The sequence below is a fragment of the Ciconia boyciana genome, chromosome 7 (assembly GCF_034638445.1).
Source record: "Ciconia boyciana chromosome 7, ASM3463844v1, whole genome shotgun sequence".
In the NCBI taxonomy this organism is placed as follows: domain Eukaryota; kingdom Metazoa; phylum Chordata; class Aves; order Ciconiiformes; family Ciconiidae; genus Ciconia; species Ciconia boyciana.
The window spans coordinates 61,961,228-61,987,745 of record NC_132940.1 but is presented as its reverse complement, the minus strand read 5'-3'; the positions used below and the strand labels follow the sequence as shown (position 1 = coordinate 61,987,745).

Sequence of the window (26,518 nt, the reverse complement as noted above, 5' to 3'; positions counted from 1 at the left end):
AGCCCGGGCACAGGTGCAGGAAAGGCTGCATCTCCCCCGCGCGGAGTTTCTCATTAACCAGACCGCTGTCGTGCGTGGGGCCTGACAGTCCGATGGGGGCCCAGCGCGGCCCCTGAGCCCGCGGGCGGCCAGCGAAGCCTTTGAACCGGGGCGGCCCACCAGAACGGAGGCCCGGCGCCGGGATGCTGCGAGGCGATTCTCCCTCAGCGCCCGGCATCGCCCGGCGAGGAGGCTGAGGCGAGGCGAGGCGAGGCGAGGCGAGGCGAGGCCGCCGAGGCGGGCTGAGGGGCTGAGGCGGGGCGGGCCCTCCGCCGCCACCGGGCGCGGCGAGGGGCTGAGGGGGCGCGGCCTTCCCGCCCCTCCGCCGGCTCCCGCCGCCTCTCGCGAGGCCGCCACCGCCCCCCCCCCGGCCCACGTCACCGGCGGAGCAGACGGGGACAACATGGCGGAGCGGCGGAGGCACAGGAAGCGGATCCAGGTAGCCGAGCCTCTCCCTCCCTGCCCGGCCCGCGCCCCCTCCCTAGGCGGCAGCTCCCCCTCCCCGTCCTCAGGGCGGCCCGGCCCTGCCGGGCGAGCTGCGCCGGGCGGCCCGGCCGCCCCTCGGAGGGGCTTCCCCCCTGGTTCTGCGGCCTCCCCGCCCTGACGCCGTGGTGTTGCGAGGAGGCGGCGGCGGCGGCGGGCGGTGCTGTGCGGCCCGCGGGAGCCGGCGGTGAGGGAAGCGCCCCCGTCTCGGCCGCCGCCGGGGCAGCGGGAGCCCCGCAGGCGCCGGGAGCGCGGCGGGAGCGCCGCACCGGAGCTCGGTGAAAGCCCGGGCTGGCACCAGGGGCACAGGCTTTCCTCAGAATTTTCTAGCAAATTCGTAAATCCTGGTAAATACTGAGAAAAGCGGCAGCCTGCTGCGCGGCGGAGAAGCGCAGGTAGGAGCGTTTCGGGGTGCTGCAGACGCTGCCGCCCCGGGCCCCTCAGCACCGGCTGCCGCCCCGGCCGCGGCAGAGGGCTGAGGGGAGGCCGGCGGGGCACCCCGGCCCGTCCGTTATCCGAGGGCCCGGCGGTTCTGTCTTCTCGGTCTGCGCCCTCAAAAGTACATCGTCTTTCTCGCTGACCAGAGAGTGAGATTTCGAGCTGTTACCTATTTTTAATCTCTATATTCTACTTAAGATCTCACCCGTTACCGGTGTCGAACAATAGCTTAATGTGGTAAGAACAACGTTCAAAACACCTAGGCGAGCAGCCACCTTAGCCTAGAGCTGTCACCCAGCGTGTCTATTCCAGTGATTCGTAAGCAAAAGTCATGGGACAGACGGTATAAGCATCTTAAAAACAAACATGCCCCAGCCAGGAAATGATGTGGTGAGGAAAGGAAATTTGTTTTTAGAAAATGTAAACAAACAACCGCGTCTAAAAATAGACCTAATCAGCTTTGAGGTGATGTTAAAATCTAGTGATAATTATATGGTATCACTTAAAGGCAAAATGAAGACTGCTTAGGTATTTTCACTTACCTGGAAGTCTGGACTTCTCAACATATAACTTTAACAGTGAGTTTTATGGAGTTTTTAATGCAGAGTTTTTGGGCATAGTTAGGTCATCAGTTACTATAATGCCTGTTACTGTTATGTATTATTAACCCTAAGCCTAAATAATGTTTTGTTAAGTGGAGATAATATTCACGATAAATCATAGAGCCATTCAACAATGTACACTTCATATGTCATCCTTCTGCTTGGTTGCCCTCTCTCCTTTCTCTTCCGTTCCCTTCCCCTAAGAAGATGGAGATGTGTTTGTACTTGTAATGGTTCTTTTTTTCCTCTTTAATTCAAGTTACTTGGGGAGGGGGGGCGGAATGCAAAGAGTAATTAATCAGAATCTTGTTAAGCAAGCCTTATCAATCACAGGCATTCAGGCATCACAGGCATTATTCTCTTTTCATAATCATCATAGACTGTCCCTTACCAAGGATGATAACAGCTCAATAAAGCATCCATCAAAACCAAATTAAATGTAATTTAATGTTTTGTATAATACCCAAGGCTGTGGTCTTGCAAGCACTTAAGCACATGCTTAATTTCCAGCCTCTTAGCAGTAAAAGTATTTCCCGGATTGTTAGTAATTAAATCGATGTCTGGGTGTTCACACTTAAGGTTTAAGATTGTGGCCTAAATTTGTGATATAATTACGTAGATAAATGTGTATTGCATCTTGGTAGTTTCCCAGTATATGTTGTCTTGTCTTCCCATTGTTGTCAGCAAACAAAGGATAGTGTTGAATGCCCAGAGGGTGTTCTTAATTGGTCAGTGAATAAAACAATATGTATTTTTATTGGTAGTTGGTTTGGGGTTTTTTTTAAGCTTTTTGAACTTTATTGGCGTAGTTACAGTATGATTATCATGTTTCAGGGTAATGCTACAAGTTTCTTCTTTTAAAATGAAGTGTGGGATGTTTATTTGTACGTGATTCAAGTGCTTTAGAAGTGTGTACTTATTTTAGGGTGGTGTGTACCCCCTTTTTGTTGTACTGTATGCTAGTCTGACATTTGAATACCCCCTTGTCATTAAGTAGAGCTGTACTTCTTGACAAGACTAAGGTTCTTAGCAGGACATGGTCTATTTAGCTGTAGAAGAGGCTGATGTAATAGAGTTCAATTACAAATCTGGTATGTACAGAAACTGGGTTCTGAATAATTTTAATAGGATTTTATGCCATCAAGTTTGGAATCATGGTAGTTAGGTCGGCTAGCTAAACATGAGATGAGACATGAAAAAAGTCTCAGTAAAATAGTTCAAAGTTCTATTGAACTATTTTTTTGGAGCCTACTTTCTGTGTTTTCCATGAGAAGTGATAACAGGAAGGATGTCTTATAGAATGCATTTTCATAAAAAAAACACATTGCCCAATCTATATTGCATAGCTTAGACTCTTCCTCTGGCAACAAGCTGAAAGTTATGGAAGTTGCAGAAATCTTAACTTCAGAAGTTTGAATTAAGACCTTTTAGAGGTAAAGCTTTTGAAGCGTCATTCCTGATGGTAGTTTAACTGTAGTTAACATGGAGATTACTTCAGACATGCAATAGTGAAAAGAGACTGGTCTGTAGGAGCAATCTGCTCTCCAGTGGCCCCCCACATGATTCAGATTTCTGAAATGAAGAATGTTTGCTGTGTATAAAGGACTTATTAAAAGAAAAACAGTGTATGTTGTCTAATGGCTAGTTTAGTATCTTTACTGTGGACAGAAGATGGGGCATGTCTGAATGCCTGTTACTCCAGCAACCTGATCAAAGCTATTTCATCTCTTGGGGAAAAAAACACGGTTCCATACGTATCCTGAAATACTCGCTTAAGCCCAAAATCTTCAGAGTTTGTTACTTTGACAAGCATTCAGCTGGGTAACACGTGGCAATTTGTTGGCAGGTCTGCAATTTGACTGTTAAGTAGGCATTAAGTTTTAATTACGTTGGCCTGATTCCATTGTGCACAGTTTTATTCTGCCCATGTGAAGTTTTGTTTATCTTTGCGTTGCAATTAATAGCACTTGCATGGCACCTTAGTGCTGTGTCCTCTACTCTAGAAATGTTAATGCGTATAAATACTGCTCTTATAAATAGAGAAAAGAGTTCTTAGGCAAATGTCTCACTACAAATTGATGGCTGAGGTGGCGTCAAGGCCCTGTACATGCCATTAATGACACGTACCTTCCTCGTTGACTTTTGTTTTCTCTTGAATCACTGGATTCAAGCTTTGAGATCCTCCTGATGAAGGACATCTACTAGTCAATATTAACTGTTGTAGCCTACAGTTCTGTCCTGTCTTGATTTGGGCTCTGCTGGAAGGAAAATGTGCAACGGCTGCATTGCTGTTTCCCGTGCTACAGTTTTTTGTGAATGAGTATGGAAACGATCTTCAGACATGACAATGCAATGGTTTTCCAGTAACGCAGATTTTAATCCAGCTTGCCCGTTTATCTTTATTTTCTCATAAAGTCTAGTAAAGCTGAGTGGGATGATAACAAAGAATGGCTAAATAACTTCTCCGAAAGTAAGTGGTATCGTGTGATAGAGGAGGAAGAAACAAAGATTGAGGAGGGAGGAGAAACGCAGAAAAATAGGAATTGAAAGTAGCAGCCCCACTTGTCAGTAAAAAAAGAACCGCTGTCTTTGAAAATCTGAGTTACATTTTTGGAGGTGGGAAGGGAAGAAGTTGAAACAAATGGCCTGGGGTTAGAAGAGGACTGAAGCTGGCATGTTTTGGCTTCAAAGTACTGTATATTGCTCCTGTGGTGTGTGTTTTAGAACTCTGTATGTTTACAGCTTTTGCTCAAAAAAATTAGTGATGGCTGAAGAGAAAGAAGGAAGAAAACAAATACTTAATTTTTATAGGCTATGTACAGGACAAAAAAAATCTGTTAATCTTTTCTGTAAAGAAAAGTTAATGTCTTGTGGCTAGCACACAGCCATGGTACTCCAGCAGAACTGGTTTCTCTGCATGGCTCTGCCACAGTTTCTTTTAAGAGACCTCAGGCAATCCATGTACTGGTCATCAGTGCCAAGAGTTGGACAATTTTATGTTCGTTAATCACTGAAGAAAATATAGATGGAGTCCTAAGAGCAAGTCCTAAGACCCTAACGTGTTTGTTTCCCCCCCTACCCACTCCCACCCAGTGATCTATTGAATTATGCTAATTTGTGTGCTTTTTCTCTGTCCTACTGCACCTTGATTTATCTTGGGCAAAGTGTAAATGTTTCAGTAGGATGGATGAGGAGTACCCACTCTCCTGCCACAGGACATCTTCTAGGCTAAGGTCCTGAGAGTCAACAGGGAAAGGAAAAAGATAATCTTGCGATTCAGCCCAAGCTTTGATGTGCTCAGATCATCTTCAGAGAAGATAATGCTAATGCAGTTGTAGTGTCCTTATAATATGAGGGGAGGTATGAGGAATGGAACATGGGTTGACACAGTGTTGTTTTTGACATAGCCTCTCAGCTTGAAAAAGAGGCTGCACATGACAACTGTGCTTAAATTTCTTCTTTTCCTTATCTGAAAACTGCATAAAGTATTAGGCTTCAGAAGTCTTCTGTGAGGGACAGTGTTCTGAAAATCTAAGTTCAGATGTAGGAGCAAAGAAATAAACTAGATATTCATTTTATTGAAATCAAAGAATTTTGATGACCCCTTTAAAACAGAGGAACATAAATCCTTGTAATGTGTTTGTCTGCACATGAAATAACTTCTCTTGTTAGTGATAACCATCATTTACTCCGTTCTGATTTTCCAGAAACCTTGTTTACATTACAGTGTGGTGGAAGGAAATCATCCTGTCTTGGGTCATGCCTGCCTTCTCGCAGCTGTGATGCAGGGTGGGGGGGAAGAGTGACATTTCAAACCACAAATATGCTCTGGCCTTTTGACATCCATTGAGTGGTTCCAGGAGTAAGAGAACCTGCATAAGTCAAACTTAGGTAGAGGGAGAAGGAAGCTCATGGGCACACTAGTTTTAATAGCTCAGTTCAGGTGTTTTTATTTTTGATGTATACAGGCCTCTTTGCTGCTGCAGTCCCAGTTGGAGGTTGAATTAACTGGGAACTATATCAGTGTATTGAAGGAAGTTCAGAATGTGCTGTGCTAGACTTCTATTTGGGAGATAATGGTAAAAAAAATAATTTGATTAGGGTTTTCCTTTCACTTCACTGGGTCTGGAAGGTCCCTGGGTGGTTTGCAAATCTAAACATCATTTTATGAATTCATATAGAGCAGAACTTTGATAGGAATACTTGAGAATTATTCTTAAAAATTTTTAAATGTCGGTGCATTTCTAGTAAGTAGGTAGGCTGAGCACTGCTTTTCCTGTCTTCCTGTAGATTGAGTTCTTCTGTCTAGATAAATAAGAAATCAGGTTTGATTTTATTTTTAATGGCATTCTTCCAGAGTTTCTAAATTATCAGGGATCATGAATCTCTAAATTTTACATGCTGTCTAGTGACAACATGCATTTTTCAATATATAAATTAAAGTAGATGCAAGGGTCTAAAACAAAATCTAGAGCAGAAGTATTTGGAAGCTTGACACTATCCTATTTTTTATTAATTGAAAACAGTTTAATCATAGAATTTTAATTGAGAAGACATTTTACAACATTCCAGAAATATATTGCCTGACATGTTTCTTGAATCTTGCTGTCTTTCCTATGAGACCAAACTTGAAATATCAGGAAGTTTTCATATCCTTTTTAAGGCTGTGTCATCTGTTTTAAAGCTTTATAATTTATGGAGAACTACCCCTTGATTAATTTGTATAATCGTTTTCTGAATGTATAAGGAGGCTTAAAATGCCTGGGGTTTGGCTATTTTTACAACTGAACATAGAGATCAGTTGAACTGCATCTTTAGAAGTTGTGCTTAGGATACTGAAATTTTCAGTGCTTTTGTTGATTTCACTTTGTGATGAAATGTAATATTATTTTCTGTCAGCCATCTGTTTTAATATTTTAGCAGAAGCTTGGCTCTGCAAATAAAGGGCTGAAAATAGGATGAAAAATAGGGATTAAATTGCAGGGGAAACTCTCTCAGAATGAGCTCAGGTAAACTGTGGCAGTCTCTCTCACAAGGAAGCTTTCTTTGTTTGGGATGTTATGAAACTATCCCACAGAAAAGGACAAAGCAATAGATAGTAAGGAGCGATCAAAACCAAAAAAGGTCCTGGTGCCAGCCACTGCCTGTATAGTACATCACATGCCCTATCAGAATCATAAATATTTTAGGAAGACAAAAAAAAAATCCTAGCAGAGGAATTAACGCTGATGCAAATATCTGTAGCTTCTCTGACTGCTTTAGCATCTGTGCTGTGAAGAACAACATTTGCCCTGTGAGTTGTTGTTCTCAGTTTAATTTGCTGGTAGGAAATATTAGAAAAGCATTCTTTTGAAACTCAGTTGCTACATGTAGTCATCACTCTCCATGGTACCTTAGCACATGAGCCATATGATAACAATGGTACACATTCACTCATTTTCTTTAAATGCATTGTAACTCATTTTGTTGCTATTAAACCAAATCTGTTTTGGTACCAAACTTGGTAGTGTCATCAGTGATTTACAATTACTGGTACAACTGTACCATATAAGGGGACATCAAACCATAGTATATAAATTATGTGCATACATGCTTGTCGGTTAGTGAATAGTTTTCCATGAGTTATACAGATTTTTTAAATTGGGAGGGGGGAAAAAAAAAGGATTGAGCATGGAGAAAGAGTTAATTTAATCTATATGAGGACTGTTAGGATCATCTGGCTTAATTAAGGCACATGTTGTTAAAACTGTCTAACCGGTGAGTATGAGAGCATATTTCTGCATACATATAAAGAATTTAGGCTTTAAAAAAAGTCAGTGATCTCAGAACTAACAAACTACGGAGTGCTTTTGGTCATTTTGATATCTTATGTGTATATTATTCTCTTTAAAATTGTTCTCAGACAGGAAAGGCAACAATCCCATCCAGAAGGATAATTCATTAACTAGTTGATTTTGAAAGCTAGCTGTGCAAACTGTTGAAAATTAACAACTCTCACCATCTGAAGTTTTTATTCTGGTGTAACAACATCTATTTAACCTTGCATTTCCACTTAACATGCTTCTTGCAACATTATGATTATACATCTTAAAAGCAGTAATGGAGGTTGTATATGTTTATTGACCTTTAAAAACATTATGTCTTTAAATAGAATCTTTGAATTCTTTATATTCCTGTAAATCACCAATCTGTTTTGTGGCTTCTGTAATCTATTTCTTTGGCCAGCATGAGACAAATAGGTACAGAAGAGGTACTGGCAGTCTGAAAAGATGTCCAAGTGTTTCTGTGTTACTGATCTGCGAGTAGCGGGGGGACTTGGAGAATTAAGCCTTACTGATTAAAAGCACTCTTACAGAAAGGAATTTTTTGAGGAAGTTTGCATGAGTCAGTCTAATATGCCAAATGTTTGTTTCAGATGTTTTTGTGAAGCAGGAACATTAGAAGGGTCTTCCTTTCCTGCTTACAAATATTAGGTCTTAATTTTACATAATTGAAAATGCCCACCTCCATCCTTCTGTCTTACAAATCTCTGACTTCTGCTATCTCTCTGCAAGTTGGTAAATGCCCAGAATTTGAGAGTGCGTGCAGGCTAAGGGCTCCCTTTTCCTAAAACGGCTGTTTTGACGTTCGTGTGCTTCGTCCTGCTGTGCTTTATACTGATGCTCCTAGTTTCTAGATTGGAAGAATCTCAATGGTACTCTGAAGTTTAAGTCATTTTGTAGCCATGCAGTGGTACTGAAATTCTCTAGCCAAATCTTTCAACTGCTTTTCAGCATGGTTTTCTCCTCTTTCACATGAAATTCAGGCTGCGTTGTAGTCCGTCAGTATGCCTGCATTGCTGTCACTTCATACATGCGCATTCCTCACTCTTGTTTTTCTTTGCTCTCAGCTTCACGGCTGTTTTCATCCAAGCTTGTATGCCATAAGCACCTTTCCACACGCCCAGTGCTTTCCTCTTAGTTCCTCCTTTAGTTTGCTCTTTTTACAGAGCTGTTAAAGGATTTCATAAAGGAATGCTTTTTTGCTTTATGCAGACAGAAAGTTCTTGGGAAAAATTACTTGACCTATTTTCACATATTTTACATTTTATTTGTTATTTATATATTGCCATAAAAAAATGAGGACTTTGCAATATCTGATTTTTGAGCCCAAATGAGTGTCTTTCACATGTGTTTAAAACTGTATTAATTTTGCGTTTTTACTATTGCAGGAGGTCGGTGAGCCATTCAAAGAGGAGAAGGCTGTGGCTAAATACTTACGGTTCAACTGTCCAACAAAATCCACCAACATGATGGGCCACCGAGTTGATTATTTTATTGGTAGGGTTACTTTTAACCAGAGAATGAAACTTTCTTCTTCTAACATTGTACTTGGGGGAGAGGGGGGCTGTTTTGTTTTCATTATTAGTGCTTTATCTAATAAGTACTAATCTTACAGTTTGGTTTTGAAAAATTATCTAGGCATTAGATAGCCATAAAATTAATCTTATCAGCCCGAAGTAAACACAATAAACTTTTTGCTCTGATGTAAGGGTGTGTAGTTGTCAAGAGTGCTGTATTTCAGAATAGTGGCTAGTCTTACTTTAAAGATTGAGAGGATGTGGAATATCACCAGAACTGACTGGTTGGTGTGGTTCAAGGATTGTAGACTAAATGTTAAAATAAATATCATTAATTTTAATGCATTTTTAATTCCATTTTTCCCTCTAGCCTCAAAAGCTGTAGATTGCCTCCTGGACTCTAAATGGGCAAAGGCAAAGAAAGGGGAAGAGGCTTTATTTACAACCCGAGAGTCTGTAGTTGACTACTGCAACAGGTATGACCTAGCCTAATTCATCAATTTTATCAATGAGTATAGTTATCAAGATGTCTTGTTAGGAACCAGTTTCACTTAGGCTTCGTGCATTCCAAAACATTTGTGGCTGTATGTAACAATAATGATTGTATTTTATTACTCTGTTTGAGGGTGGAAACAATGTAGTTTCATCATTTTTGTTCTCAAAATTCTTTCATGCTTTCATTATGCTGCTTGGGGCAGCAAGATGAACAAAACGATTTTCCTAAATTTTATAGTTATTTTGAGAGCTGTGACCCTGCTAACTTGAGTCTCTCCTTCCTGTGGACCTAGTCTGCCATCATGGCAGAAGCTGGACTTTGAGGTTCAATTTATGCCTCTCAAATGGTATGGCCCTGCTGCTTAGTGTACTCTGAGGGCTTTGCTTAGATGAATGGCATATTCTGACTATACCTCAATTGGGGCAGACACGTAGGGTTAAGAGGACTGTCTACACTTGGAGAGCTCTGCAAAAGCTACTTAGAAATGAAGAATATGGCTAATATTTTAGTCTTTTTTTTTCTGCCCTCTCTTAGATAGGCATCCAGCAAGGTGAGATTCTTCCCCCCAGTTTCAGGGCTGAGGCAGGGCTGATTCTGTGTTCGAACTTTAATCCTGTTGCTGATTTCTTCAAGAAAGTTTAGGAAAAAGCATTATTTTAATGCAAGCAGAAAAATAAGTTTTCCCTTCCAGTCTCTTTGGACTGAGGTAGGAGTCTGTGTCTTTGTTCTTCAGTTACTAAAGCATCAGATGAGACAACAGTTGGTTAAGTCCTTCAGCTCTAGCAGTGTAAAGAATGCCTGCATAGTGTGCAAAGAAAATCAGTTCAACCCTCTGTTCTCTGGCAATGGTTTTTATCACCAGTATCATTTTGTGCCCTGATGATCCATTTGGCACTATACAGTGTCTGCAGTTTGGCTCCTCTTGCTCACTTCTATATTACTAATAACGCTAAGGCCGCCTTTGGTCACTGAAGCTGTTTTCAGAGTTTTAAACATTAGCACTGTCTACTTCCTTTGCCTTTTGGAAGGGATGGAGGAATATCTTAATACAAAAATAATCCCTTCAGTGTAAGAGGCTGCTTAGGCTCTTATTAAAAGAAGTACCTTAGCTCTCTTGGTGTGGCTATTGCCTGTTTTACCTGCCCTATCAAACAAAAAACAAATATCAGATCCTGCTCCTTCATCCCCTGTCAACTGCATCGATCGGCTGCATATTTAAAACAAGTTACTAATTGAATTCATAACGCTGCTCCAGGATGTAAGGTCTCCCGGTACACTGACACGTTGATCTAAGTTCAGTAAGTTTTCTGTGGAGGGGATTTGTCACAAATAAGCTACATCAGTAATGCTTTGTTCAGCAGACCTATAGCGGGTTAACAAGTTGGGAATCGGCAAGCGATCTGGACTTCATTAGTTGTGTCAAGGTCCGTCCCGCTTCAGGACCTGGCTGTTGGCTGCACTGGTACCGTGGCTGCACGCTCTGAGCAGTAGGTCTTGCACAGTCCCTCTTTTTATATTCCATCAGAGGCAGAGGTAGCTCCTGCAAGTGGAAGAGCTGTTCTGCAGGTCAGACCTGTCCTGTGGGCTGCTCAGTACCTGAGCCCTCTAAACTTCCAGCTGAGAAGAAAAGTAGCTTCTCCCAAACAAGTGATCTTCTGTTGCTAGAAAGAGAATCCATGTCAACAATTGTCCGAAAAAAGTTTTTTTTATATACCTGAAACAACTCTGCTTGATAGTCAGCATGCACATAAGTTTAATTGGTAGAATGACTTCTCTCTCTTTAGCGAGTTTTTGTAATTTAACAAGCAGTCCTGCATAAGGATTTGGTCTGCAGCAAGAGATAAAAGAAATCAAATCAAATTGATTTGATGCATAGGATCAGGATTTTCGGTGTGAATGAGTGCTTGAATTTCACAACCCACTGCTTCCTCTCAGTCTGAAGAGCAGTATTCTGTACTGCTCTTCCTATTCTGATTTTGGCTATGGTCCTTTGAAGGACATTACTTGTTGGTGACAACCTTAAGACTACCAAATACTACTTCCTGGTGCCCCGCTGGCCATAGATGTACTTGCTATAAGGTATGTTTGTAGCTGACAGGAATGGAATACTTGCATATGTTCCACAGTTTCAACAGGGTGATCTTATTCATCGTGCACCACTTACCAAGGAACTTGATAAGCCATATTTCTTATTTTTGCTATGAAATACATTGACACGAACTTGAAAATAAATATTGGTTGGAGTTGCATCAGTGGGAAAGATAATTAAATTGACCTGGTGGCTTTCTCCATCCTGCATCTTGTGTATTCATTTATATCTATGCAAAATGCTGCCACAGAAACATACGGGTTTTACTCAGTTTTGAACAGATGAGCAAAAAAAGCAAAGCAAGAGGTGAGACACATGATAATTAGGTCTGGTGTATTTATTTGCAAACAGAGGAGATGATGCTGACCTCTGTCTTTCAGTCATGCTATTCATGATTATGTTAGATAATCTAGAATGGTATCTAATAACATAATTGAGTGTAAACGTTGTTATCGCAGCCACACTTAAATGTATCATTTAACTTTTTTCATTTTAAGACTCCTGAAAAAACAGTTCTTTCATCGAGCATTAAAAGTGATGAAAATGAAACCTGACAAGGATACAAAGAAAGAAAAGGAAAAAGGAAAGGTTGAGAGTGGGAAAGAAGAGGAGAAAAAGAGCAAGAAGGAAAGTGGCAAAGATGAAAAAACTAAGAAGGAGAAAGAAAAGGAGAAGAAAAAGGATGGTGAGAAAGAAGAGGGTAAGAAGGTAAGTACTATCTGTAAGAAAAGACAAATCTGTAACAGAATACAGTAACTGATTGTTAAGATTACATTGGCTTAAAAATATGGTTGGTTGCTCTAAAACATGACATACCTTTTTTGCCTGTTTTCATCTCTATGCTGCTGCTTTTTTGTCTTTTTTTTTTAACTTTGGAGTTGTTCTGATTTCAACCTAGATCAAAAAAGAGGCTCCAGTTGGGCCTTTGCGTACCTCCTCGTCTTCTAATGTGGACTGAGGTCATCAAAAACAACTTCCCTTCAGCTGCAGCAGGCAATGATGCTTTGTAAAAGTGTCCGTTAGCGTAGAGTGACACATGCATGGGACTTAAAACAGTGCAGCTGCACATGTAAAACAAACAATGTTTGGTAATAAGAATGTTTGGAATGTAGTATTTGATACTTGGTGCTTGTAAACAGCTCTGTAATAGCGGGCCGCTTTTCTGTGTGACGGCTCCATTGCTAATCTGCGTAATGCCTAGTTTTCACAGACTTCTGGTTTACTTTCTTTAAAGTTCAAACTATTATTACTGTACAAGCTTTCATGTGCTTTTTCATGTTTTAATTCCTGATTTATTAGCAGAACAGAATTCCTAAATTCAAATGTTAGGAATCTGCAGGAGACACTTGATGAGGGGATGTGTTTTTCCTTCTATATACAGTGGTATGAATCTAGTGAGTGTTAGTAGGGTAGTGCTTAAATGTAATTCCCACTCAGACACTCCCAAGTGAAATAATGGCACATTTAGTGAGAGGTGTGGCCTACGTGTCCAAAGGTCCAGATCTCGGAAGGAAGCTACATGGCTAATAAAAGAATTATAAACAAAACAATCTTGCTGCCAGTCTAAACATAGAAGCCAGTATAAGATAACCTAACTCTTGAGGTACTTCAAAATGCTGATTGTGAAAGTTATGAACTCCTCCAATTCCCTATCATCTGGAGAGTTACATTATTAAATGTAATGTTAGTTTTTAAACTAATCGTTATTTATTGAACTGATATTTTAGTGGATTATATAAGCCACTACATAAGGTAGTAACTTGAACAACAACACAGGACAAAAATTAGAAAGTTATTTTCAAGCAAAGAAATAAGCAGAGAGAAGGAAACAGGAGACAGGGAAGAGGAAGCACAAGATCCAAAGAGAGATTGAGGAGGATAGAGAATAAACAGGCAGAAACGGATGCTGAAAGGATGCCCATGTGGTGAGTATGGCACCAAGGTACCAAATAGTTCTAGTAAAGTTAGTGATTATGAAGTGTTGCACCCCGTTCTTGATCTTTGTGCAGACTTTCTGTTAATATCAGCAGCTTTGCTCTGCATTTGAAGACATAATGTAATCCTGAAGTCATAGTCTAGTCCTTAGACACCAAGTAAAAATAAAATTTCTCTTTCCTTACAATTTTCCTTTATTTGTGAGGTACCCAGTTGGTAATAAATGAGAACAGGAGGAAATAAAGCATCTTTACTTAAAAAAAAAAAAGATTGCGTTCACATTTTTTTAAGTTTGTGAAAAGTTATCAGACTCAATATATGAAAATACTAGAAATTAAAACCCTCTTAATTTTTTTTTTTATTTTTTAATATATATAATTTGTGTTTGTCCTCAGGACGAGACCCCAGGAACACCCAAGAAAAAGGAAACTAAGAGGAAATTTAAACTTGAGCCACACGAAGACCAAGTTTTCTTGGATGGAAATGAGGTAAGATTTATGGGTACTTCCTAACTTTTAGTGTCAATGTACTATTGTCAGATAATAGGTTAATTTAATGGATTTCTGCAAACTCTTTCTTGACACGTTGAAAGAAAAATTAACGGCAGTGTGATGGCTGATCTTGAAACATCAGATTTTTAGATATTTGCAAGGAGGTGAGATGGAGATAAATGTAGGACAGTAAAATAAAAAAATCTAAAAGACATCGTAATTGCCAGTAGTTTACGTGTTAGCGGCCATGAGGTGAAATGTTTCTCCTCAGGGTATAATAGGGTGTTGGAGCGCACTGCCCGGAGCGGTTCTGCAGCCTCTGTGCTCACAGGCTTTCAAGCCCAGACTGGGTAAAGCCCCGAGTAACCTGGGCTGGCCTCGCCTCACAGCTGACCCTGCTTTGAACAGGAGGGTGGACTAGAAACCTCCTGAGGTCCCTTCCAACCCCACTTAGCCTATGGCCATTGTCGTGCTGAAATATTTCTCCACAAAAGACAAGCCTTGTAGAACATGGTGTTCAGTCACAGGAGGGGAAATAAAAAATATCTGCTATCCAGAGGCTGCCTGACTTTGTGATCTGAGCAGAGCGGTGACGCTTGGGCATTCCTCAATTCTCATCCTGGCTTTACCACTGAAATGGTGGTCCTATATACTTCTCTGTACTTTGCTTTCCTGGAAGAGAAATAATTTAATTCTTTAACACCTCTGTAATGTACAGAGTCATAATTGTGCTTTTAAGATTTGGGATAAATGGTAAGTCTTTACTTCAGCAAAATTACACCATGCTCTGTGTTGGTGCTGTGTGTCCCTGTACTGGAATCTCCCCTAAGATTCTTGTATACCTTTGGTTATAAAGCATACATGTCAGTGAACACTGTAAATAAATCACTTGTGTGGAAATGTACTTCCTTTATGTATCTTTATTTTACTCAGTTCTGTTACAACCTGCCTTGCTCTGTTTCATCCCACCTCATACAGAATCACACCTACCTCTAACCCTCCCTACTGTCTTTTACATGGAGTAACCAGAATAGCATGTAGTGGTCAAAATGAGGGTGCAGTACTGTGTTTGCAGTATAACAGTACTTACTTTTTGTCTTAACATTGTTTACTTTTTTGTTTATTAATGAGCTGACTTTTTTTAAGAACTGCAACTTCTAACATCTTTCTTTAGTAGCTAATTTAGAGCCAATCCTTGTGTATTTCCATTAGAGCTGTTTTTTTCCTTTTCTTCGTTATTTTGCACTTACAAACACTGAATATTACACGCTATCTTATTGCCCAGTTACCAGTCCTGATCTCCAGTTTGTTTGGGCTCCCAGAACAGTCAACTGGCAGCAGAGCTATGCCTGCATATAGTCAACTTTCACACCCTGTGAGAAGTAGAATATTAAATACGTGTTGCATCACACTGAAAAACTGTATTACTGCCTCTAAGGTGTCCTCCTGCCAGTTCGTATTAGCTCATCTGCTATGAGGGTTGCTGATTTCTAGTAATCAGCAGGTTCTTTTCACAGTTAACAGTAGTTAAGATTAAAACTGTTTAGTTTAGTAAGAAAAAAAAGTATTCTAATTTTACTAGTTCACAAAATTCTGCACTTTACCAAGAAGCTTTTTTCACAAGGCTGAGCAAATCTGATTCAAATGCATCTGCAGTTCTCGTGCAGACATGTGCTAGACTGTTGCAACTGTAGACCTTTAGATAAGTGTGCTGTGGAACAGAGAGTAGTTATACTTACCTGAGGCCATCAAATGGGACTTAAGCTGAATCGAGCGTTTCAGCTGGTTGCTCTGTTCCGTATGTTCAGCCTGTTTTTTCTCATAGGGGAGTCTCTTCAAAGCCAGAAGTATTTTTTTGTTTCCACTGGGTGGACCTGAGAAGTTGTATCTTTACAAAAGTTTTTTGGCTTCATGCTGAACAACATTAACGAGTAAAGAAAGATAAAACCAAACCTTGATTCAGTGATATTTCTAAATCTTTCTTTTCCCCATCAGTTTTACTGTCTGTCTGTTCCCAGGATTTTACATCACCTGTAAGTTACTCTGGGTACAACTTATTTCATGAAGTGATTCTTTGAGAGATCAGTCTGAGATCTCTGCTGTTTTTCTTACACAGTTTGGAAACTCCTTCCCTTCCTTCCTCCCCTCCTGGCTGGAAGCCTCCAGCACAGCCAGTGCCCTGCCTGGCTCTGCATTGTGTCCTGCCTGAGCAGCACGGTGTCCCTACGCCTCCTGCTGTGTGGCTCACATTATAATCAGCACCCAGCTAAGGCAGTCAGCGTGGGCGTGCAGCCCCTTGGCTGGCTGTCTCCTGGTGCACCTCTTTCACTGGCAAGAAACCCATTTCCAGTCCTGCTCAAAGTATAGCCCTGCCTACAATACGTGACCCCTTGCCCTGCTCCTCTGCCCTGATACGGTACTGACCACAGGGCCGTTTGTTCAGCACCAAGTATAATATTGTGGCAGTAAGCATTTGGATGAGGGAATAAATGAAATCATTTAGCAGAGAGCTTGTTTTCCAAGTATAAACCAGATTATTTCTGTTGTAGGTGTATGTGTGGATCTATGACCCTGTTCACTTTAAAACTTTTGCCATGGGACTTGTACTTGGTAAGTAAGAGTAGATGTTAGTGAGCGCATTGTAAATGTAGGTGTAGTATCAACAGGCCTGTCTGTCCTTGGGGAGATTTGTCTTTTTCCTGGACAAAACTTTTGCTCTTCAGTGTCAGCATGATTTGATACCCATCATATTATATGAATTTTGATCTCAGGATGAAGGGGCTACACATTTAAAACGAACAAAACCAAACCTGGAACATGCTTTCGCAAATGTCTGAACTTGCACAAGTTTGCAAGCTGTTTATTTCTGTTGCTCTAAGCTAACAAGTAAGTTGTCCAATAGGCAAGTGTGGTGGGTTATCTAAAAATGTGAAAGATGTTAAAGGAATTATCTGAAACTATGAATGATACCTTTCTGATCCTGGAACTTGTATTTGTGTAGGATGAGCCCAATTGGTTAATTTTATTTTTTAATCTAAATTAGTATTGATGTTAACTGACATCAGTGAACTAACAGTTCATTGTACTGCTGGTCTAACACCCTTGACCTGTACCTTCCAGCTTCCTCGCCCTGAGGGAACTTCCTTTCCTGAGCAGTCATGTCATCCCCTGGGGCCATATTCAGGCCTTTGACCAGCCCTTGGGGCCACCACGATCTCCACCCAGCTCCCTGTGCCTGTGTCCTGCTGCACTGGTTATAGGCAGCTCCCTGCTCACCTCTGCTCGTGCCCTCTCCTCAGAGGCGCTCTCTTTGCTCCGATGACTACGCACAGCGACTTAGAGTTGCTGAATGTGGTCCTTGGTGTGTCTCTACCCAGTTTGAGCACAGGAGCACTGGGACTAGACAAGGTTTCAGTCAAAGCCTAAAATACTGTCAGTAACTCTGCTAGTAACTTAGTTACTGTCAGTAACTAAGCCAGTACCTTGAATAAATGGTAAGCCTAGAACTTTTATACACGTACCAGGAAAAACTGCCCGTGCTTCTCATGCTTTTCTTCTTACCTTTCTATGTAGTGATTGCTGTCATAGCTGCAACTCTGTTCCCGCTCTGGCCAGCAGAAATGCGTGTTGGTGTTTATTACCTCAGCGTAGGCGCAGGCTGTTTTGTCGCCAGTATTCTTCTTCTTGCCGTTGGTAAGTGTCAGTCATCTTCACTTTATCAGCAGGTGAAGTCTAAAAGGGTGGAGACACAGCCAGCTTCTTAAACGTGGTCGGAGATGTGTGATGGTCTCACTTGCCAGTTGTTAGCAGTAGCCGGACCGATTCCATCTGTGTATTTCCCTCCTGGCCACTGGGCGTCAGAGTTGTGCCACAGAAAGAAAGCAAGCTCACGCTTGGGTCACCTGTTGTGTTTCCTGTATAGTGGAGATTTGTTTACTGCTTCCATTTAAAAAAAAAAAAAGGAGGGGGGGGGCAAAACAAACCCAAGAACTGTACGTAAGAACAGATTCAGTAGTGCGAGTGGTGTAACCAGCATTTAAAAGCTTTCTTTGGCTTGTATTTCTCTAGCAGAGGGGATGAAGAGCTAAATCCTAGGTAAGAGATGAGGTTAACGGGGTGGGGGAGACACGGTGAGAACAAACTATTCCACAGTGCTACTGCAGGAGGAGAGGTTTCCCCCCAAGGTCGCCCCTGTCCCTGGCTTTGGGTGGGTGTTAAGAGTGGATATCTCTTATGCCATGGTTCTACAGTGTGGATGTTTACAATAAAAAGCCAAAATTTCCCCCCCCCCTTTTTTTTTTTAAATAGCTCGCTGCATCCTTTTCCTTATCATCTGGCTCATCACTGGAGGAAGGCATCACTTCTGGTTCCTGCCAAATCTTACGGCAGATGTGGGATTCATTGACTCCTTCAGGCCCCTGTACACCCACGAATACAAAGGACCAAAAGCAGACTTAAAGAAAGAGGAAAAATCAGAATCCAAAAAGCAGCAAAAATATGACAGTGAGGAGAAATCAGATAGTGAGAAGAAGGAAGACGACGATGGGAAAACAGAAGCAACGAGGAACTCGGGAACAGACGGCTCGGGAGGAGAGCGACATTCAGACACTGACAGTGATAGGCGTGAAGACGACAGGTCCCAGCACAGTAGTGGAAACGGAAACGACTTTGAAATGATCACAAAAGAGGAACTGGAACAGCAGACAGATGAAGGGGATTGTGAAGAGGAAGAGGAGGAAGATACGGAAAGTAGGCCTTCACATGAAAAATCATAACTCACTGTGGTTTTGGGACTAAGTATGTGCAAATGGTTGGATTTTCTTTGTTGGCTGATCACCAAAACATAGACCATACAGTAGCATCTCTGTTTGCTGAAATACACGTTACCAAACGGTTTTATATCTAGTTCCTTCATTTTTTTAACCATTAACTTAATTACTTGGTACTATGTTAATCATTAATATCCATTTACAGAAGTTCTATCAACCTGACAAGTTTTCTATTGATTGATAGAGTGCCCAGATTGTCCTCAAACATACTGAAAACCATCGTTTTCTGGTACTTGCAGAACTGGTCAATTAGTTTAGCTTCTCAAACTTGCTTTTGTAAAAGAGGTAAAAGTTGAATGACCAAATCTCAGATTATTCCTAGTTATACTCATTTGATAGCTAGTTAGGTAAAGCCCTTCTTAGCCCACAGCTTTCTTGATATTTTTCTCGATTTTTATTTTCAAAAGATTGTGAAAGCTTTTTCCTGAGAAAACTAGTTTTAGCAGAAGTATTTTGCTGAGAACATAAAAAGCTGGTAGTGCTGCATTTGGCTGCAGCGTTCTCTGTTTCTCCAGACTGTGTGCCAGCAACTGAGGAAATCCAAACTGGTTTTGTACATCTGGTTCAGAGAAAGGTGTCATCTCCAGCAGGTGCAGGAAGCAGCACGGTTTGGAAATCATGGCTGTTTTCTTTCCCCTGCTCCATCATAATTAAAAAAAAAAATGTATTCTGTACATAATTTACAAATAAAGCAAACCATTTACTTTAACTGCTACTTATTATTTAGAGATTTGATCCAGCATTCAGTTTGTATTATTAAAGCCATTTTGTGGTGTATCTATCAGAGAAATGCAAGTCAAGAGGACCTCACAGAGTATTTGTGTATGATCAGTAGCTGTTCCACAAGAGCTTTAGTTTTGTGCCAACATTCCATGTATTTGAGTAAATTGATCTTTATTAAATGAAAGCAAACAACATAGCTGTATGTATGCCTTAATGTTAAAACTTTCTAGATTCTGGAACTGGAATACTTTTTAAACTGAAGAGGCAGGAGAGTATTCGTCTGTTCAGAAATACAGGTAACTCAAAGCTAATATGAAGCGACCGTTAATAATTTGTTTATAAATGTCTTGGAGTAGTTTGTGCGGTTTCTCTTGCGCATTCCTTTCTACTGGGCGTTTGGAGGATGTACTGTATGTTCTGGTTAGCTGAGCCTTGAAGGAGTTAACTTGGCATCGTTCCTCTAGTGATCTTACTTCAACAGTAACTATAGATTTGATCGTCTCCAGAACCTGCTCAGAGAAGATAAGGGTAAGCTTGATGTTTTAATAACTGATTTAGAGAACTATTTTTTCCTATCCTAAATTGCCTCCCCTTCCTTCCAGCATCGGCATTTTGGATGAAGATGCTAATTTTTCAGATTGTGCAAATACATACATCATAATGGGTGTGTTGATAAACAATACGTGGATATGGTGTATTTGCTTCTTAAATCTCCTGAATATTTACTCCATAAGGAAATGGATAAATTGGATCACTTTTTTAATAACCTAGCAAAAAATTAAAGGACCCATTACCTAAATGGATTGACTCCTGGACACTTGTGTGTTACCACTGATTAAAATAGCTAACGAAGTCCTGTTGCTGTCTTCAGATGTGCACTGTGTGATGACGAAGCGTCTTGACTAACAGCTGCCTTTTCACTCATTTCAGCAGCTGGTTTGAGACGCTCTTTGCTCCCACAGAGGCTAGTTTCCTTTGTGCTGGCATTTCGCATCTTCAGGTCCAGTGTTGAGAACTGAGCTGCCTCTCTTTCTGTGCAAGAACCTTCGGCTCGTTGGCGCTGTAATTCACGGTACATCTGACCTGAAGAGCTGGTACGACAGCTTGCTTGGTAACTCTTGCTTTTTACCACCCAAGTGCAGAGTTACACAAATGTTCTCTGTGCTGAAGACATCCTCGCAGTTCATGGTGTTAGATTCCTGCTGATTCCAACGGGAGGTAGAACGAGGGTGGCTGACCTTTCGTGTACCTTTGCATGACCTTCCAGAAGCCATTCACAAATTAGCACTGCTATACGCTGAACACGGCAGTGCACGTGCACTGGCAACGTGTCTAGCAGGGGTTCACAGCAGGCAGCAGAGCCACTGCCAGTTCTTGAAGAAATTAACACAGAGGATTTCAATTATGTTTCAAGCATGTTTCCTCCTACAAGTGAAATAAGATCTTAAGGGCCTTGCTGGGAAAATAAGGTTGAAATGGTCAAATAATAAGTAATTTAGCAATGTTGCCATCCGCTTCCTGTTAAGCGGATGTGTGCGATAATGCCAGCGCTACCCACCTGTGGCCTGGGGACAAGTGGAGCACAAAATTAACTATCAAAAATTTGTACTGTCACCCTAGTAGAGTTCCAGACTGACACAGCTGTAGACATTGAATTGGCCTTAAGCTCCTTCACTTGATCTGCAGTGAACAACTCTGAATCTGCTGAAGAAGCAGTGTGAAGAAAGAGATCTTGTTGGAGCTGTTCAGTGGTTAAGGAAAGGACATCATGACCCATTCCTGTAATCTAGCATTTTCTACAAATATTCCCCAGATACTTCAGAATTATTTTGGAATGAGATAATGAGAGAAGTGATTACAATAATAGTAAAACTGTGAGTGGACTTCTGGTATCCTGACAAACACTTCCAGTCCAAAGAGAGAAAATCACAAAGGTACCTGGCCGTGTTTAGTTACTTACCAGGTCACTTTTATATCGGGTATTTCAAAGTTGTTCTTACTGGTTTTGACTTTTAACTTCCAGAGTCTAGGGTGACCTTATGGGAACAAGTGTGTGTGTGTGTGTATATATATATATATAGTGGAAAGTTATTTAAATAACTAGTCTATTAAAATGTCCTTCCTGCAATAAAATTTTATAGTGGTCTTACTGATAGTCCTCCCAGTGTTTTATATACCCAATATAATTTTCTGATTATTTTTCTTTGCAAGAAAATACAATTATTCCTAACTTTTTTTGGAATTAAGTAATCACTGGTAAAACACAAATCGGTATTTAACGCAGGTCAGTATTTAGCAGAGATGTTAGATCCAAGGACGCTCTGCTCTGGTATGGATACAACCCCAACTCAGTTGTGGTATTCTGGTGTTCTTAAACAAAGGCAGATCTTCCTCTAGCAATTAAGAAATAATTAAAAATTATTCTTTGACAAACTTGCATATTTCTTATCTGTAGAAATGTTACAGCGCTGGTGGGGATGCTTGTATCTGGGATGATAAGCAACTTCCTAGTAGCAAAGTACCCTTGTAGCAGCTGCATTTACTTTCACCTGCTACATACCATATAGCAGATTTTTCTGATTTTTTTAAAAATACATATATTTTATAGGGTGTGTATATATGTATTTTGCTCATTTAGGCCTGTTTCTGTTTGAAATCAATACTGGATGGAGTTCACAGAGCATCACACAGCACGAAGGGCAGGTAAAGAAAAATGGAGAACGTCTCAGTTCCTCGGTCGACTCTTAAGTTACACTTCAACCAGGACTTGCCTTCCTGTCGTTAGGTCAGGAGAAGGGCTGACGGAAGCACCTGCCTTATGTAAACATTTAATGTAGAAATGTGGAAAATATACCTGCCTGGCTTAGCCCCTTATTTTCCTTCCTGCAGCCACCTGCATTTCTCTCAGCACGTAACACGCTGTGGCGCTAAGCTGTAAGAGCCTCGCAGGGTTGCTCAGCTCCAGCTCCTCCGAGAATATAATTCTTTTCTAATAGGGTCACAATGACAGCAAGGTAATATTCGAACTTCCCAGTTGACATCAAAAGCACTGGGCAACAGAGAAACATCCTCTTCCAGCTGCAGTTGTTTTACTGGCAGCAGTTGGAAGTCCCCGTCAGAATCCCTCTTGGATCTGTTGATAGGTTCAGTTCAAGTGAGCTCAGTTTACAGACTAAACCCTTTTCACCCTCCTCGCTGTTGTGCCCTGCCCTCTTCCTCCCCCATGCAGTCGCTGAGCTGCTCACCCCTTGCAATCCCCATGCCACAATTTCTATACTCCAGCCACAAACCTAAGCAATTTACAAAATGAAATACACCTAAACACCACCTGGAGAAAAGACTGCTGTGGAAGAGTTAAGTACCAGTACCTACTGTTTGCTTCCCTGGAGACACCACAGTGAGGACAGAAGACCGGCTTCCCCATCACTGGGTGTTCCAGAGCCTAAATGAGCTCTTGGTCCCTGTGGACCTGACTGTAGATGACACAGCCCAGCCATTCAGAACAGGGACGTGTCCTTCCCTTCTTCCCCATCCCCAAATTTTGCCTTATTCTAATCTAGGTGCCCTGCGTTGCTAAGCACTGCCATTAGCTTGGGGTAAGAGACAGGATTTTCAGGTAAGACTCCGTCCTGCCTTTCACAGAACAGACACGGGCTCTGCTCTGCACAAGACCGGGGGCACACCTGGCACGGGCCCTTTCCTGGGCCAGCCCTGCTGAAGGAGCTCATGGCTTTGGCTCCAGGCACTAGGAAATTTTTGATACTGGCACCAGGGAGGTGCAGAATCCTAATACATGGATCCGATGGCAACAACTGGTGATCTTAAAATGGTGCTGGCCCTTAAGCACGCCAGGAAAGATGCTCTGGCCTTCGCTTACTTATTAAGGGAGAGCTGAGTCCTTCTAACATCCAAATTCACTTCCCTCTTTCCCTCCTCCTCCTCTGGTTAGTGCTTAAAGAGAGAAGGAGAGAAGGGCCATCTCAAGGTGACTGAAAAAAACAGTAGGACGGGCTCAAAGAGACCGGTTGTGAAATAAAGCAAAGCGGAGCAGACAGAGGATCCGAAGAGCTAGTGGTATCCCTGGCTTGACTGTATTCATGGCAGGCCAAACTGGGGATGCCAAAGCCATTCACCAACAACTGCTTGAGGCACACTGCAGTGTATCACTTCAGACCCGCTTTTCTGATAGGAAGGTTCTATTCATATAGATTCTATACGTATTATTTCTTTGAGTTCTAGGAAGCTTGTAGTTGTCTTACTTCCTTATATTTGAGTCTAAATTCTTCATGGAGTTGCACTGGGATGAATTCAGCGTAGATCCACAAACCTGTAACATCACAAAAAAGGGACAGGGACAGACTCTGGTGGTAATTTTTCTGCTCACACGTGGCGGTTAGAAAGGAACGCCCCAGCAGGAGACGCATGGGGACTGCGCGGCCTCGTACTGCACATTCTGCCCACAGGCGTAGCTATTCATCCCCTAGCCACTGTGGGAGGGCAGGGTTGTATCGCTTACTGCTGGGCTGACATTTCATCCAACTACGTCTCATACATTTTTTAAACCAAACCTAGAAATGTTTGAATCATGCAAGTTTGAACAAAAGTCTTTGTTATGCTATTTTTACCAGGAAGTCTTTATCAAACATTTTCCAATGTCCAAAGTGGGTATGATGCAACTTCTTAGCGGTTTTAATGTAAGATCTACTGTTCAGCATTTAGCATGGGGATTATTGCAAGGGTTACCTTTTCTTTTAAATTGGACAACTCTTGCTAGGAACTACAGTCTATTCTGTGAAAGAGTCTCCACCTACTTGCCAGCACAGCTATGTGCTGACTTTTAAACACAGAAGAGACAGAGAGATCACTTCTGTTAGGGACCGTTAGAGAAAGAGTGCTGATATTTAAGTATATTGAACAAGGCTGACCCCCCAGCTCACTCCAGAGGATTCCTCAGGCTACTTAGGTATTTTGTCTAATAAGAAGGGCTGACTGATTTGATTCTTAACCTCTCTGATCAATCCCTCTCTATAAAATCGGAAGAAGACAGTAGATCTTTACCTGCTTTACCACCGTGCTGTAAGGGTATATATATAAGCTGATGTTTGCAAAACACTGAGAGCTGGGACAATTGAAGCTACAGCCTAATTATTTTCCTTTGTCGCCCCTCCTTTTTCTGATTGATGGTTGTATTATTGTAAGAGCTCCCACGTAAGAGCTGGGACACTGACTTCTAACAAACTTTTACAGGTCATAGGTACTTAACTGCTGAGCATGATTTATTACTGATTCTGATCAAATACTTCAAAGGGAGTTGGAGGAGAGTGGTTTGGAACGGTCCAAGGCTCTGCTGTATGCCAGCACGGCACTGTAGCTTTCTCACTTAGAGCATAAGGAGAAGGACAAAACAATCCTATCAGTGTAAATGAACTGAGACTGAAGCAGCTGCTGAATGTTTTCAATAGACTTCCTGGTAAAGGCTGGTACAATTTCATTAGGGCTTCTCATCTAATAAAACATTGGATGATTTTATTTGTAATACAGCAACAGGTGCAGGGAAACAAAAGGCACATTTCCTGATTGTGTCCACAAAGAGTCCATTACTTACTGGCTGACACAGTAGGCATTCATTTTGCCATGCATATTTTTTTTTAAGTGAAAATAATGATCACTCAGAAAAATAATTGGTTTATGATAAAAGACTTTTGAGAGAGGAGTTAGCTTAGAGTTAGTAATAGCACTATGCAAATGGTTTCAGTGCAAGTTAAAGTAAAGAGAGAGCTAACTACTTGGTAAACACTGATTATGCTTTAGATATAGATCAAAGTATTCTCTACAGGTGGTAGCCACCATTAGTCCTTATCACGCAAAACAGAAATCAAACACAAAAAAGGCTATGCTTATAATCCCTGCAAGTACTCTGTAGCCTGGATCCAGTAAAGGATATAGGTGCTCACGAGACACTTCTGCAGTTTACCTTTACTAGTCAATAAATGAAACAGAGAGGATAGTCCTGAGTGACTCTCACTAGCCTTAACAGTAAATTCTTATGTTCTCTTTCTGGCATATGAGTCTTCAACCAATAATTAAGAAAGGTTGTTTGTTGGGAATCAGGAGATGTAGTTTTGAATTGTTCAGACTGAGGGTGGGATTGAAATTACATTTCCCCCCTTTTTCGCTTCCTTTTAAATGAAAGTGCCACCACAGAATTTGTTTAAAATTGAAGTCTACCAGGAGGTAGTGATATACTCAAAGGTTACAGAAGATTACAAGCTCTGTTTTGGTTCTTGTGAGCAACATGATGATGGTAGGATCACCCCTTGCACTCCATGTGGGCTTCAGTCTTAACATTTTTATTTTCTCATCACAGTGACCAGCAAGCCACGGATTGGGTTTTATAAACTACTTGTTCATGTAATGTTTTTTCAGAGCCTTGCGCTTCCCATCGTTCTTCTAGTTCCCTGAAAAATTATTTCTGTCAAAGACATGCAAAAAAAAAAAAAAGATTGCAGCGTTGTCATGAGCACCGGGAAAGGTTACACCTTGTACAGCGAAAGCATGCTGCGGTTACACGAATCAAGGAAACACTGCTTCTGAAAAATGCATCAAGGCTGGCATCAACAATGTACTGCATTTACTAGATTTTCACTGAATAAGCAGAGTCAGAATTCAGTAACAAGATGCCTTCAAATTAAAATTACTATGGAAATATTTACAGTTTCTTCTCAACAAGAACTTCCTAAGAACAAACTTGTTACCTTTAAGATGAGCACCTTGAATGATTCAAATCAAGATCCAAATGCACATTGTCTGTGCTTCTAAAAAAAGATTCCTGAAAAGTAAATTAAAACATCTTGTAAATGGGACACTGGTCAAGTATTTTATTCTTTAAAAATAAAGTTAGATAAATATTTTATTAGTTAAATATTTTATTAAAACATTAAAATCTTCATAAACACTCTACTGTCTTTCTGAGATGTGCAGCCTTTCAGGAACAGCAACTCCACAACTGCTTGCTCATCAGCCATTGCAAAACTCCGGTTGCTAATCCTGTGCT

General features: G+C 41.2%; 1 protein-coding gene across 1 annotated transcript; it reads left to right on the top strand.

The window, feature by feature from the left end:
* The first annotated feature begins 378 nt into the window (after positions 1-378).
* On the top strand, positions 379-21,560 carry SEC62 (SEC62 homolog, preprotein translocation factor). The gene is made up of 8 exons (XM_072867612.1): positions 379-478; positions 8,773-8,881; positions 9,272-9,377; positions 11,984-12,194; positions 13,817-13,909; positions 16,462-16,522; positions 17,486-17,605; positions 18,221-21,560. The coding sequence occupies exons 1-8, from the start codon at positions 443-445 to the stop codon at positions 18,685-18,687; spliced, it is 1,203 nt and encodes a 400-aa protein (XP_072723713.1). The 5' UTR covers positions 379-442; the 3' UTR covers positions 18,688-21,560.
* The last annotated feature ends 4,958 nt before the right edge of the window (positions 21,561-26,518 follow it).